Source organism: Danio rerio, chromosome 2, assembly GCF_049306965.1.
Source record: "Danio rerio strain Tuebingen ecotype United States chromosome 2, GRCz12tu, whole genome shotgun sequence".
NCBI classification, from domain to species: domain Eukaryota; kingdom Metazoa; phylum Chordata; class Actinopteri; order Cypriniformes; family Danionidae; genus Danio; species Danio rerio.
In genome coordinates, this window is record NC_133177.1 from 1,089,873 (window position 1) to 1,104,898 (window position 15,026).

At 37.1% G+C, this 15,026-nt stretch overlaps 2 protein-coding genes across 8 annotated transcripts in view; one reads left to right on the forward strand and one right to left on the reverse strand.

Annotated features, from left to right (window-relative positions):
- The first annotated feature begins 22 nt into the window (after window positions 1–22).
- On the forward strand, window positions 23–6,851 carry si:ch211-241e1.5. Of its 6 annotated transcripts, none has more exons than XM_073919994.1 (4): window positions 23–135; window positions 1,079–1,255; window positions 2,452–3,297; window positions 5,898–6,851. In XM_073919994.1, the coding sequence occupies exons 3-4, from the start codon at window positions 2,647–2,649 to the stop codon at window positions 6,537–6,539; spliced, it is 1,293 nt and encodes a 430-aa protein (XP_073776095.1). In that variant the 5' UTR covers window positions 23–135; window positions 1,079–1,255; window positions 2,452–2,646; the 3' UTR covers window positions 6,540–6,851. The 6 variants fall into 6 exon arrangements, with proteins under 6 accessions (XP_073776095.1, XP_073776077.1, NP_001119897.1 ...); XM_073919976.1 differs by having other exon boundaries at window positions 49–135; window positions 2,435–3,297; NM_001126425.1 differs by lacking the exon at window positions 23–135 and adding an exon at window positions 285–317 and having other exon boundaries at window positions 2,435–3,297; window positions 5,898–6,652.
- A 1,824-nt stretch (window positions 6,852–8,675) lies between these two features.
- Window positions 8,676–15,026, reverse strand: part of si:ch211-241e1.3 — a 41,081-nt gene continuing 34,730 nt past the window's right edge. The window contains exons 26-31 of one of the 2 annotated variants that reach the window (XR_012389947.1): window positions 14,530–14,647; window positions 13,987–14,423; window positions 12,394–12,655; window positions 9,636–9,767; window positions 9,172–9,268; window positions 8,676–9,076 (exon numbers count right to left, since the gene is read on the reverse strand). Coding sequence is in view for 1 of the 2 variants with exons in the window: in XM_690939.10 (XP_696031.7) it covers window positions 9,187–9,268; window positions 9,636–9,767; window positions 12,394–12,524; window positions 14,286–14,423; window positions 14,530–14,647 (601 nt within the window). In the remaining variant the exon portion in view is untranslated. The remainder of the gene's footprint in view (window positions 9,077–9,171; window positions 9,269–9,635; window positions 9,768–12,393; window positions 12,656–13,986; window positions 14,424–14,529; window positions 14,648–15,026) is intronic. The other variant, XM_690939.10, reaches the window with a different exon arrangement.

Consider the following 15,026-nt stretch of genomic DNA (forward strand, 5'->3'; position numbering starts at 1 on the left):
GTAGAAAATGCTCTTGGAAATCAAATTAAGAGTTCCGCGCAGCTTTATGACGCCACAACACATTAAACTAGAGGTCTCTTTCAGTAACGTCACGTTATCATTTTATTCGCTGAAATTTCCATCTAAATACATACAGTAAGAAAATATTACACTACATTTAATCACTAGTATAAATCACTGGTATGGTCGAGTATCGATTTTACCAAAAATAAACTATCATTTACGGACGTGACGAAGACTTTTATTTTGAACTGTGTTGTCATAATCCTGCATCGCTCGCTATGTGTGTGTGTCTGAGGGGGTTCTGTAGAGGAGAGGTTTGTTTACATACTTACCCCTTCATTATTTACCGCTGTTTTAATGTATTTAGAGTATTTTTGTTTAAAATAGTTAACATTATATGTAAAGCAGTGCTGTAGGCAGACTTTTATCGCAACATTTAACGGTCATAATTAATATCAGTATCATTTTGATTGGCTATAACGTTACTTTTCTAATATAAGATGTATTATTAATATCATCATTATTAGTTACATTTTCTCCTGATCTCGGCATAATAAAGTTCTCACCAAATAAAAACGTTTCTCGTGATCATGTAATTTGGTGAGAACTTTATATTATGGCAAGATCACGAGAAACTGATATAAATAAAAATAAAACGTATTATATTAATAAAACGTATTAATTTAACAATTATTGTAGCTCCTAGAATTAATCCCACTTTATTTTACATATCCTTTATGAATAAAAGTATTTGATCGGTAAGTTTGAAGACAATCATATTTGTGATTTAATTGTATTCCTTATAGGCTCTCCAGAAGTTAATGCAATGATTTTAAACACCACTGTTGGACAAAATATAGTATAAATGCAGCTTGATTAATGAACATGTAACATCACAGTCAGTCAAACTCAATATCCAAAAACACATTTCATTTATATAGATATTAGGATATTATTATTATTTCATCAAAGAAGGAATACGTTTTAAACTAATATATTTGTATACTGTGTAACTGGGTCTGCCTATTGTCTACATCCTATTGTAAATATTTGCATTTTATTTTTTTTTTTCCAGTAATTTCTTCTCATCATCTGGAAAATGACAATGTGCAAAAACCAGCGGTGAAGATGGAACTGCTGAAATCTGCATCACATAAACCTACAAACATGGAGTGTGTTAAAGAAGAGTGTGAAGACGTACATATTCCAGATCCATGCACTGTGAAAGATGAAGAAACCGAGGAACAAATAGGTTAGTTTGCTTTCTCGAGTGTTTACTCTGAAGAAGTTATGATATTTTAGGGTAACACTTTAATTTAAGGTGTCATTGTTGCATACAGTATGTTTTATACACTCACCGGCCACTTTATTAGGTACACCTTACTAGTATCGGATTGGACCCCCATTTTGCCTCCAGAACTGCTTTAATCCTTCATGGCAGAGATTCAACAAGCTACTGGAAATATTCCTCAGAGATTTTGCTCCATATTGTCATGATAGCATCACACAGTTGCTGCAGATTTGTCGGCTGCACATCCATGATGCCAATCTCCCGTTCCACCACATCCCAAAGCTCGATGGTTGGTGGAGCGGTGGCACTTCACATGTTGAGCCCTATGTGTGCACGTGCCAAATTCTCTGTAAACCCTAGAGATGGTTGTGCGTGAAAATCCCAGTAGATCAGCAGTTTCTGAAATACTCAGAGCAGCCCGTCTGGCAGCTGCACCCAAGTCTCTTAAATCCCCTTTCTTCCCCATTCTGATGCTCGCTTTGAGCTGCAGCAGATCCTCTTGACCATGTCTACATGCTTAAATGCAGTGAGCTGCTGCCATGTGATTGGCTGATTAGAAATCTGCGTTAACAAGCAGCTTGACAGGTGTACCTAATAAAGTGGCCGGTGAGTGTTTACTTACTATTGTAAATACAAATAATTATGCATAATTACATGCAAATAGACGGCTTGCCGTCCAACCCTATTTTAATCAATGAATATTAATATTAGTAGTTTAAAATATTTAGCAAATAAAATAAACAACAAGCAAAACTATCTTATTCAAAAGCTTATAAATATATTTCTTACCCCATTGGCGGATTATTTTGCTTGTTTTAAGGAAAAACTCACTGAATTTTGACTCATTATTCCTGAAAACAAAACAATATGTTGTGCTTGTCTAGAAAATGCTTCTTAATTTAGGAATTTGTAGATATTTGGACTCAAAACAAGACAAAAACTCCAAGCAAAATAGCATTGTCTGCAGTGTGTGTCCACCTTTGACATACAGAATAAGATTATTTAGTGTGTTTAAAAAAATAACAATAATTTTGACATCATTATATATATTTGGACTCGAAACTAGTAGCATTTTTACCATTGATGTACTGCAAACCTCCATTCTGCAAGTGAATGAATCCTTTACTATGTTAATGTCAGACTGTACGCCTGTAAAGGAGGAAACCCAAGATGTGAAAGATGAAGAAGAGGATGAAGAACAGCTCATTGACCCAGAAAGTACACAGACATCTCTCAGTTGCACAGAAACACACAATAAGCGCTTCAAAAGAAGACGCCTACAAACAAAACCAGGCTTCAAATGCAGCCAATGTGGAAAGAGTTTCTCTCGTGAAGGACACCTCGAGAGCCACATGCGGATTCACACCGGGGAAACCCCGTTTACCTGCAAGCAGTGCGGAAAACGCTTCAACCAGAAGGGAAATCTTTACAGCCATATGAAGATCCACAGCGGAGAGAGTCCGTTTAGGTGCCAGCAATGCGGGAAGAGCTTCAACCAGAAGGGAAACCTGAAACTCCACATGAGAATCCACACCGGAGAGTGTCCGTTCACATGCAAACACTGCGACAAGAGCTTCTCGCTGAAGGGAAACCTCATGAACCACATGAAGACTCACTCCGGAGAGAGATCGTTCGCATGCAGGCGCTGCGGGAAGAGCTTCACGCAAAACAAAACGCTAAAGTCTCACATGAAGGTGCACGAGGGAGATCAATGCGGAGTATGTTCACGTCACAGATCCAGCTGTTCTGATGCCAAATGCTCGAACAGACACTTGAGAACTAAACATGAAGAAAAGCAAACTGTTGAATGCAGTGAGATGGGAATCTCAGATGATCAACGTTTAACATCTGACGACAGAGAAAAACCCTTCCAATGCCAGCAGTGTCCGAGGAGTTTCCGACTGAAGAGGTTTCTCCAGCTGCACTTGAGGATTCACACCGGGGAGAAACCGTTTGTGTGCCGACACTGTGGGGAAACTTACACACACCAGGGAAACTTCAAGGTAGGCGGACACACTTTACTTTAATGTGCAGTTCACCATCCACTGATTAAACATATCGGTAAATTAGCAGTTTTCCATATTTTGGTCGTATTATTTCTGCTTATTATGGGATTTTAATATTTCTGACAGCAAATTTTACCCTTGAAAAGTGTGAAAAAGTGACTTTTAGGGGCCCGATCATACACGGCGCAGTGTGGCGCAGGGCGTGGCGCAGTAGTCTTTTGGTAGTTTCAGCTTGGCGCAAGAGTGGTTTTGAGGCGTTGCGCTTCGCTGTTTAAATAGCAAATGCATTAGCGCTCATATGTGCGTCCATAGGCGTTCTGGTCTAAAAAGGAAGGTGTTCTGAGGCGGACCGCTGGCGCGTTGCTATTTTGAGAAACTATAATAGATTTTTCATTAGACCAAAACAAACCCGGTCTAAACTCCAGCGCAGAGTTGCGCCTCGCTTACACACTGCTTAATACACACAAGAGAGCAATACGCAAATATCTTTACATATGAAAAAATATAAATATTAAGGATATATATAGGATATAATAAGAATAGATACAGAATATAAATATAAAGGATTAAAATATTACAAAACATATTATTTTCTAGCCTACATAAATATGAAAAATCACTGCTTTATGTCTTCTTCATCTCGGGAGGCTTTTTCAGTTCATTCATAACAATTTGCTTTTGTATAATGTTATTATTATTAGCAGTATTATTTATTATATCCATATTTATATTTGTTTTATTAAAAACAAGCTTAGATTTGTCCACCTGTCAGGTTTTAGACCATATGGGGCACAGCATGTGTTTTAGGATATAACTCAGGTTTTTGAGCACACTTCATTATTATTGTTCATTTATTCGTTTGCTGGAAATTAGAACTGAATTTAGAAATAGTTTTAAAACAAATATTTGTGCTTAACAAACAAAATTAATTATTTATAGACTAATTGATGTCTGTGCGTAAAGGTTTCCCTATCCAAGAGCGAATGTGAAAGTAGATCTATTATCTCTTATTCTCACGCAGTAGATGCTCTGTTTAACTGTTTTCTGTTAATAAACTGTGAACTGTTTGCTTGTGAAATGCTCAGTTTTTCCACTTAAGCCCCTTTCACACAATTTTCCGGAAAGGTTGTATGTGTGAACAGGTCCTTTTTGAAAATACCGGTAAATTCGTTCTGGCTATTTTCCGGAAAGAGAAGTTGTAACATTACCGGCAATTTGCCGGAATGCTGCGCTGTGCATAAGCGCGTGCACGTCTAGAACGTGCTGACGTGAGACGTCTGCTTTAGCCAATCAGAACAGTCAGACGCATTCACGTCCGCGCGGTTTGTGAGAATAAAAACCTTTGTATATTTTTCCAGACACATTTAGCTGCTAGAAGTTAGTCAGATCACGTTTATATGTTCTTCTTAATGCCAACTGTGTAAATAATCATCGATGAGATGCTTATAATAAGCCGTTGTTTGTTTACCTTCAAGCTTTGCGTGTGCCTGTGGAACAGCCTGTGAGCGCCTGCACACGCACATATTATGAACATCTCGACATGCGAAAGTGATCCTGCGAAAGTTGTTCACAATATTGATCATCCACAGAGTTTGTAATTTAGTCAAATGTTTACAAACACAAGCACAGCTGTTTAAAGCTCATTTGTGGTGAATGATGTCAGAATTTACCGCTATTTTGGAATGGATGTGTGAATGCTCTTTTCCGGAAAATTTCCGTAACGTCCTCGCCTGTGTGAACAGCGCTTTTTTGAATATACCGGTAAAGTCGTTCCGGAGATTTTCCAGATATTTACCGGTATCACTGTGTGAAAGGGGCTTTAGACTTACTTTGCGTCCTGTAAATAGTGAATGCGCTCTTGGCGTGACGCAGCTGACTCTTAAAGGGAATGGGAGATGAGACTCTGATTGGTTTTTTCTCAAAACACACCTATAACTCATTAAGAAAATTAACTCAACCCTTTTAGACCATGTGCCATGGCGCAAAGCGGATTTTCCCGTCCTTAAATTAGCAAAAATGCATTCTGACACACCCTGAAAGCGTTTGCGCCCTGCGCTTTGCTCTCTGTGCATGGACTGTCAAAATAGAGCCCTAAGAAGAAGTTAACACAACTAATTATTTTGAGTCAACGGTACTGAAGTTTGCTTTAATAAAAAGTTGTAAATACAAGAAATTAAGGCAATCAGTTTCCTCAATTTTTCTAAGTAAGGTCAACTTATTACATTTTACAGTGTAGATATTCTTCAAGACACTAGTGTTCAGCTTAAAGTGACATGTAAAGGCTCACTAGGGTAATTAGGGTAAAGTTAGGGTAATTAGGCAAGTCATTGTATAACAGTGGTTTGTTCTGGAGACAATTTAAATTAACAGTGCTTAAGGGGGCGAATAATATTGGACTTAAAATGACTTTAAAACAAATAAAAACTGCTTTTATTCTAGCCCAAATAAAACAAATCAGACTTTCTCCAGGAGAACAGATATTTTAGGAGTTTTAACAGTATTGATGTATAATGATATTGGCGCTGGTGTTGATTTTGACGTAACGATGCGTGTTCATTATCATGGTATATTGAATTATTGAATATGTCTACCTCTAGGTTCACGTTCGGATGCACACTGAAGAGCGGCCGTTCATTTGCCCTCATTGCGGAAAACACTTCCATCATCAAGGAAACCTGAGGAGCCACATGCGTCTGCACACGAGGGAGAAGCCGTACCCCTGTCCTCTGTGCGGAGAGAGCTTCGTTTATTCAACACATCTCAAGACACACCTGGAGTTTCATTCTGAACGCGGAAAGAGTCACATGTTGAAAAGGGAATATGTAAATGAGCCGAGCAGCCAATCAGAGGACAGCCGGTTTATTTGCGATTGTTGCGGTAGAAACTTTCTTTCGCGGTATCATTTAGAAGTGCACCAGATATGTCGAGGCGACGACAGACCGCATGTGTGCTGTTTCTGCAGCATGAGCTTTAAGTGGATTGGTAATCTAAAGGCACACATGAGGTGGCATGGCTCTGTGAAAGCCGCCGCAGGCGTGATTCGACGTCCACTAATTCATTCTGACGCAAAAACAGACGAGGAAAGCGGAAAGCTGAAAAGGGGTACTTGTGAAACTTCAACAGAGGCTGAAAGACGAGAGAAGAACGGAGAGAAGCTGTACTACTGCTCTACATGCGGGATGAGTTTCAGCACATGCATTTATTTGCTGGCTCATAAGAAGAAGCACTGTCCGAAGTGAACTGTAAAACTCATCTTTGAAGGCTCTACGATGCAGTTTTTATTGCTTATAAAGAGTGAAAACGGTCATTGGATTTTCATTTTAGAAACGGATATTAAAAAAAATGGAAAACGAGCCGTTTTTTAATTTTCGTTTTTCTAATTTTAAAACAAGGCGAAGCAGTGGCGCAGTAGGTAGTGCTGTTGCCTCAAAGCAAGAAGGTCGCTGGTTCGAGCCTCGGCTCAGTTGGCGTTTCTGTGTGGGCAAACTCTCTGCGTTCACCTGAGTTTCCTCCGGGTGCTCCGGTTTCCCCCGCAGTCCAAACACATGCGGTACAGGTGAATTGGGTAGGCTAAATTGTCCGTAGTGTATGAGTGTGTGTGTGGGGGGGACTAAGCCGACAAGAAAATGAATGAATGATTTATTGGTTTATTATTATTATTAATGTTATTATTATTATTATTTTATCATTATTATTGTTATTATTATTAATGTTATTATTATTATTATTAATATTATTATTGTTATTATTATTGTTATTATTATTGTTGTTTTATTATTATTATTATTATTATTATTGTTTTATCATTATTATTATTGTTATTATTATTATTGTTTTATCATTATTATTGTTTTATTATTATTGTTTTATTATTAATATTATTTTATCATTATTATTATTGTTATTATTATTAATGTTATTATTATTATTGTTTTATTATTAATATTATTTTATCATTATTATTATTGTTATTATTATTAATGTTATTATTATTATTGTTTTATTATTATTTTATCATTATTATTATTATTATTAATTTATTATTATTGTTTTATTATTATTAATATTATTGTTATCATTATTGTTATTATTAATATTTTATCATTATTATTATTATTAATGTTATTATTATTATTGTTTTATTATTATTATTATTGTTTTATCATTATTATTATTGTTATTATTATTAATGTTATTATTATTATTGTTTTATCATTATTATTATTGTTATTATTATTAATGTTATTATTATTATTATTATTGTTTTATCATTATTATTATTGTTATTATTATTATTATTATGTTTTAATTGTTATTTTTTATTGAAATGGCCAATTTGTGAGTGAGGACAGTTGAATGTGCTGGCCAGTTTGTTTTTTGTTTAATAAATGACAGTGGGCTACAGTTTTTTTTTTACTTTAAAATTTGCTATTTTTTCCTAATGATATATGATATAATCAACTTGTATTTTAAAAATTTATCTTGTTTTATTTTTTCTTTATTGCAAATTTTAGGAAATATTTTTAGTACATCAAAAAGTGTGATTATGATGACATCTGTAAAAGAGTACTGCTTAAAATGTCACTAAAATACAGTATTTAAATCTCATAGTTAAATACAAACTGAGGCTTATAACTGCAAAAGGTCCACTTTTTGAGAAAAAAGAATCACCCCTTACACCAGGCTGTCTATGAGCCTGAATTAGCAAATACTATAAATATAATGAGTGTAAACATAAGGTGAGCAGACTACACTGTAACCCCGTGTCCTAACAACACACTGCATGAGGAGATACGCAGTGATGAGCAACTGGGCTGTTTGCACCAGACGAAACAGGACAGAAATGTAAACACAGCCATTCAGAAGCACAGAATAGAGCACTCACTGCACTCCAGCACAATGGGAAGCTTTATAATCTAATGAATACATATTAAAGCTCTTTAACATGATTAATGTAGATGCTGAATCACTGATATGTGCTGGTCTCAGTTCAGTTTCAGACGCTTTCTTTTATTGTCCAGATCTGAGCTGAACTATCTGCTGCTGATTTCAGTAGTACGGCAGTAAATGTGATGTAAAACGGCATTCAGACTCACATTATTAGCATTTAACACTGAATAAAGCACATGAGCTGCACCTGAGCGGGTCATTGCCAGTTTGCTATTGAGAAGCAGAATCCGTTTCTAAAATATTAATCTCAGATGTTGGTTAGGACAAAAACTCCTTTTATTATTGGAAAATATTCCCTCTATGGCGTGCCGCTGCTTTTATATAGAACATGACTTAAATCAGCCTTTAGACTTGATTGTCTCGCTCCTGCTGGTCCTCAATCTGGCAACCTGCGCTTGTTTTGATCCAGGAATGCAACAAGACTCAGTTTCAACTTTGTTTATTTTCCTTATACAGTCCGACACAAAACTGGGAAGCTAGAAATCTTCTGCTTAGCTTTAGTTCTGCTTAACACAATCCATTTTGGAGATCAGGTCATGCTTTTCTCTTAAATATAACACATAAATACGGTTATTTCATTAATGTCAGTGTTTTGGTTTTACAGTATTTGCAAGCAGTGCAGAACTGTCAACGCTTACAAGTTCACTTTTTTACCAATGACGATTATGTTAATAGCTTAAATCATGAAAATGACCCACAGTGCACAGCAGATGGTTACAGTAAGTGAACAGTGTGTGTATTTAACAGTGTTTATGTTAGCTTGTCAGGCTAAACAGGCCTTTTCTCCCATTATCTCCATGTGAAATGCGTCAGCTGCTCTTCATCTCTGAAAAAACAACAACACAGAAAACAGATTGCAAATCACAATCAGTGCAGTTTTACACACTGTTGTTTGAATAAAATAAATTAAATTAAGCGTACAAATGATGGTGTTTTCTACATGCTGCATGTGCTCAGGCGCACGTCTCCGCTGGAGGAGTAAACACTCAAGTCTTCTGCTCGATAAGGAGATCCAGGCCTGAAAAACACACACAAATAAACACGTGAGAACATCTGACACGTGAGCAGAGGGATTCATTAATATATAATTCACAATGAAATCACACATCCAAAGCTTGACTGAGCTCCTGCATGTAGCTACGGTTGCTAAGCCACGATTGGTGGGTGTCGGTTTTTGGGTGTGGCTTAGCGAAGGATCAATTAATTAATAATTTCATCATCATAATTATATTTAAATTAGTTCTCAAGTTCATTTCATTTATGAATTAGTGTCTTGCTTATCAGGGCTCGCCACTGTGGATGCCCTTCCAGCTGCAACCCAGTACTGGGAAGCACCCATATACAGATTTTCCAGCATTGAAACTAAAAGTTAAGGGTATAGTGACCTTCTGAGATAGAGGTTGGAGACGCAGCCTTCATAGGTGTTTTTTCCCAGGACCACATTCGAGGAATACTGTTCCCGGAAAATTCCCGTCAACCTCTGCCCGACATCTTCCTCATCAACTCGAAGCTCCACACTAAAACAAAGGGGAACATTAATCATAGCACACTGCAGACATGCTGATCTTTGTCTGGTTTCTAGTCCAGATATCTAAAAACTCTTAAATCAAGAAGCACTTTCCAGACAAGCACAAAATATTGCCTTGTTTTTACAAATAATTCAAAATTATTATTTCAAAATTATATCAACTTATTTATTAATTCAAAATTAAGAAACAAGCTAAATAATCTGATAATGGGGCAAGAAAAATAATATTATTTCAAAGTTAAAACAGGAAAACTTTATTGTTATTATTTTATAATTATTTTATTTATCTTATTTGCAGATTATTTTGCTCTGTTTAAGGAAAAACTTATTATTTCTGAAAACAAGAAAATATGCTTAGCTTGTCTAGAAAATGCTTCTTGATTTAAGAATTTTAGATATTTGGACTAGAAACACAACAAAAACTCCAGTAAAGATTTTTGTGTACATTTAGAGGTCAAGTGATATCCACTTGTATTCAAACATGTTGATGTTATGTTGATAAAAATATTCAAACTATATATGAGTGCATTTGGACTCTATATTAAAGTATACAACACTATGCACTCGTCATTTCAGTTGTTTTCATTTGTTCTAACTAGTGAAACAAATCAAATGCTGAGTACATAATGTTGTATATTCTGTAAGCACAAATTCACTTTATATATATATATATATATATATATATATATATATATATATATATATATATATATATATATATAAATTAGTTAAAATATATCAACATAAGGAGGAGAATATCTGCTCAAAAACAAGGGAGAAATAATCAGATATCGAAAACTGACATTACTGTACTTACTTTTATTAAGTAAAGTCAACTAATCATTTTACTCAATTTACAAAGTTTACTAATCGCTTTAAAACAATGGATTACACACTTTTATTTTGAAGTAAAGTCAACTAATCACCTTAAAAACAGTGGCTTTACTCATTTTTTAAAGCAAAGTTAACTATAATCCCTTTAAAGGGTCACGAAACACCAAAACACATCGTATATGTGTCTCACACTGCTAAAAACACTATTAAGACACCTATATTTCACTAAAAAGTGTAAATTGGTTGTTTTTGCGTTATTTCAAGCAAATTCGTACTTCCGGTTTGAAACAAATTTTTGAAGCTGCGTCACGGTCATGAGATAATAGCGTGTATTCCAGCGTGCAGACTGGACGTCTGTGCCAGAGTGAGTCTTATTACGTCTTACAGTGTGCTGCATTAATGCATGAGTAAAGCTTGGTTCAAACCAATCAGCGCACTCGATTGTGCAACTTCATTAATATTCATTACTGTCACAGTGTTTAGACGACAGAGACGCCACGTTGTGTTGGCAAAACAAGCGTGAAGTGTTGCTTTTATAGTTTGCTGCAGTGAAGTTTTGTTTTCATTTTCTCTCTGTGAGAGCTCAGCTGGAGTCACGTGTGGAGTAACAGTGTACGCGACGCTCCACAACAATAACTTACGTGTCTAAGGAGGATTATTGTTTACCTGAGAGCTGTTCTCATCTGCAAACGCTGAGATCCGGATTCGCTTGTAGTCTCCTCTTAATAAAGACGCGGCTCTAGTTGCTGGTGATTGTTCTGTCTCTACAGATTTGGTAAGTGAGCGACCAGTGCTCTTTGTTTATTCAGTTTGTTCGTATCGAACTAAGTTAACTATTGCACCGAGTGTAAACACGTTAGCATCACAACCAAACTTTAACCTCGTGTAGGGTTTTTACCGCATTTAGTGACCGGAATAACACACGCGGCTTTCTGACACTACCTGCCGTGTGCATCTAAGTTTCCGGGAAATGCGGAGGGTTTTTTTCTCTCATTCGCCGTGCGGTATCAAACATTGCATGACAAATACACGCTTACAGCAGCTCCTCGAATCAAATATCTCGTTTGTCGCGAGGGACATGAATGAATTCCCTGAATGAAAGAGCCAAACTGCAGTTAAAGTCCACCATTTATTAATTTGGCAAATAATTCCACTACAGATGTCCATGTAGGTTAAACACCATCACTTTCTCCTGTCTGTGTATTTTGATTCTGAAACTCGCGCGTGCCCAAATAGACACTCCCACACCCTCCCACTTTTCTTCCTCCGACACTCCCCCCTAAACAGAGCTGGACACGCCCACTTTTCTGACTTTTTCCAAAGTAGAGGTGTGAAAACACCCTGCTGAAACGAGGGGCTTTCATGGCCCTTTAAAACAATGGGTTTATGCACTTTTATTTAGGAGTAAAGTCAACTAAATGCTTTAAAAGCAACAGGTTTGCTCAGTTTATGCAGTGCATTATATATGCTATAATCAGAGGTGCCAGAATATAAATGAATCCCTCTCCTAATTGGAAAAACAAATACCATGGAAGTAAATGGCTACAGGCTTTTATTCCAACATTTTTAAAAATATCTTCTTTTGTGTTCAGCAGAGCAATAAAAGTCCAACAGGATTATACCAAGGGCAGATTTTTTAATTTACTAAATAATAATAAAAACAGCAAATCTTATTGCTCTAAATATACTGTTCTTGATCACATCATGATGACAGTTAATTATTAATGTATAAAACTCTGTTTAATTACATTAATTACTCAAAACAAGAACATTTTTCTTACCTTTGACCCTTTGCGACAGCGGTGAGATAATGCCATTCACCATCCTGGTACTGCTTAGTAGACGTATAGATCAATCCTCCGAAATACAGCACCACAAATCCATTCTCCAGGGAGAGCTTAATGAAGTTATTCTACCACAGAGACAATGATAAATATATGATGAGAAACTTACACAGTGCGTTATTCATATTAAACATGTTGTTCGTTGGTAACACTTTAGTCTAAAGGCTGATTTTACTTCTGCATCAAGCGCACGTGAATACTACAGTGCAGCCTACGCGTTGACGCATCGCCCTACGCCGTGGCCATCGGTGTCGCCAGGGCCGGAGTGGGACTCCTTTTTTGCTCTGGAGTTTCAAGCCTTAGACTGAAGGACTTAGGCCCACCTCAATCGACGACTGACTATATTAAAATAACGTTATTTCCAATTCAGTTTCTAATGACAATAACACGTCTTTTTCAAGGACACAGCTGCTTTACAACTTCAAATGTTTTTCAGAAATATGACAACATTAATTCTTTATAGATATCCAGTCCTTTGTAACGATCGTCTCTCTCACACACACACACACACACACACACACACAATTTACCCCTACATAAGTAACCCATTCAGTATTTTATATCTTAACACTAAAAATAAAAAAAGAAAACAATGATCATGGGGAGGATCGAACTCGGATCGGCGGCATGATAACGCAACATGACCAAGACCAGGGGGCGCTGTTAAGGTGATGTGTCAGGGATATAAAATAAGCATAGCACTGTTATCTGCTGTTATTGATGTCTACTCTTTTGTCTACTCTCTGATCAAGTTATGTCAGATTTATTAATGTAGTGAATCATCTGATTGTCATCGAGCAGGTGTAATATTCATTAATATTAATTAATATTCACTAAGTTGCCGCTGTTTGGGGTGGAATGTTATCTTAGTTACGTCATCATTAACCTGCGGGCTGCATTTTGCTCACGGGGCTGCGAGAAAATGAATAAAAAGAGCAGGGCTGCAGCAAAATAATGAATAAAAATAGTGTGGCTATGGTCAAATAATTAAATAAATGAAAAAAATGCAACTGCTGAGAGTGCAAGCAGCTAGAAACACACAAAAAACGAACCGGCCCACCGGGAATTCTCCCAGTGCTCCCGATTAGCCAATCCAGGGCTGGGTGTCGCTGACGTGCACCTCTCAAAAAATGCAACAACACGCAAAGAGCTTAGAATGAGCAAGAGGCGACACTCAATAGAGCGTTCCATTGCAACAGCAGCGCCCGATTGAAGTGAAAGCGATCGGCTGTCCATTGGATCTCATTACTGTCGTGATGGCGAGCAGCTGCTTTGTTTTTATTTATTTTATTAAAAAAAGCGCATTAAAGCTGAGATACAACCTGAAAGACGACACTAAAACACTTACTATCACAATCATCAGCACTTTTAATAGTTTATTTTACAGACTTAAGAATATGCTTCTGTTCTATTGGAGTTTTCATTCCAAAATGGTCGCTGCGCCCTCTGGTGGCTGTTACCCATATTACACTAGAGTGTCGCCTCTTGGTGATTCTATGCTCTTTGCTACACGTCGCAATGACGCGTAGCTCAAGCTCTGTGATTGGTTGGCTTGGTAGCGCTAACGAGCCGCACGAGCCCGATGGAGCAGTTATTTAGAAGTGTAGAGTCCTGTGGATGACTTTTTATTATTTGAAGCTGTTTAAATTCACAGACAGGTGGCACACAGCTGTGTTTAAACCCATATTAAAAGGGATTTATGCATAACAGGTCCTCTTTAAGGCTTACTACTCTCTCTCTCGCTTCATTTTCCTCTGCATTTAAGCTCTCTGAGCCACCGTACATCAACCAAAAGAGTGTGTGCATGCGATCGTGAAACAGATACGCACATTTTTCTGATTCTCCATCAGGATGCCGTCTGATTTTGTGCTCCTGAAGCCCATCGAAAGGTTGACGTCGTCTAACTTGAAGTCTTCACGCAGTTTCTCCAATGCGCTGCCTGAGCCGAATTCAGCTTTCCTGACCATCTGAGAAAGTTGGTTGAGAAAATAAGATCTTTCTGATTAGACAACAGGTGATCAAATGAAGATTAAACATCGTATTCAAATGTTAAATATAATAGTGAAAGATTACCAGCAGCTCATCAGAGCAGCCTCTGCCGATGCCAACTTTCTCCTCAATAAATGGCGCCACGTTCGAAACCAAAATATTTTTGACACAAGCTTTCAGCGCGGGCACAGTGATGTTGTACCTGTAATAAAGTCAGTCTAAATGAATAAATCAACACAGGCTCACTGGAAATATAAGCTTCAGCCTACACTGTTGTGAAACCGACGTAAACTTGACTGTGAAATGAACACTAGGGGGCAGTGTGACAACAAATGTTGTTCCTTATTACACTAATGATATTTAAAAGAACATATTATTGACTAATAAAGGATTATTTTCTTTGCTCAACACCAAATAAACACCAGTAAACATCTTAACGCTGTCTGTGATTTGTAATGAACACGTTTGCGTCACCTATCTCCATATGGACACTTTTCTGGCGTTTGCTCGTAGCTCACTTTGTAGGGTGTTGTGTTTTGGGCTGCAGAGCGCTCGGGTTCGAGTCTGGTGAAGCGCACGTG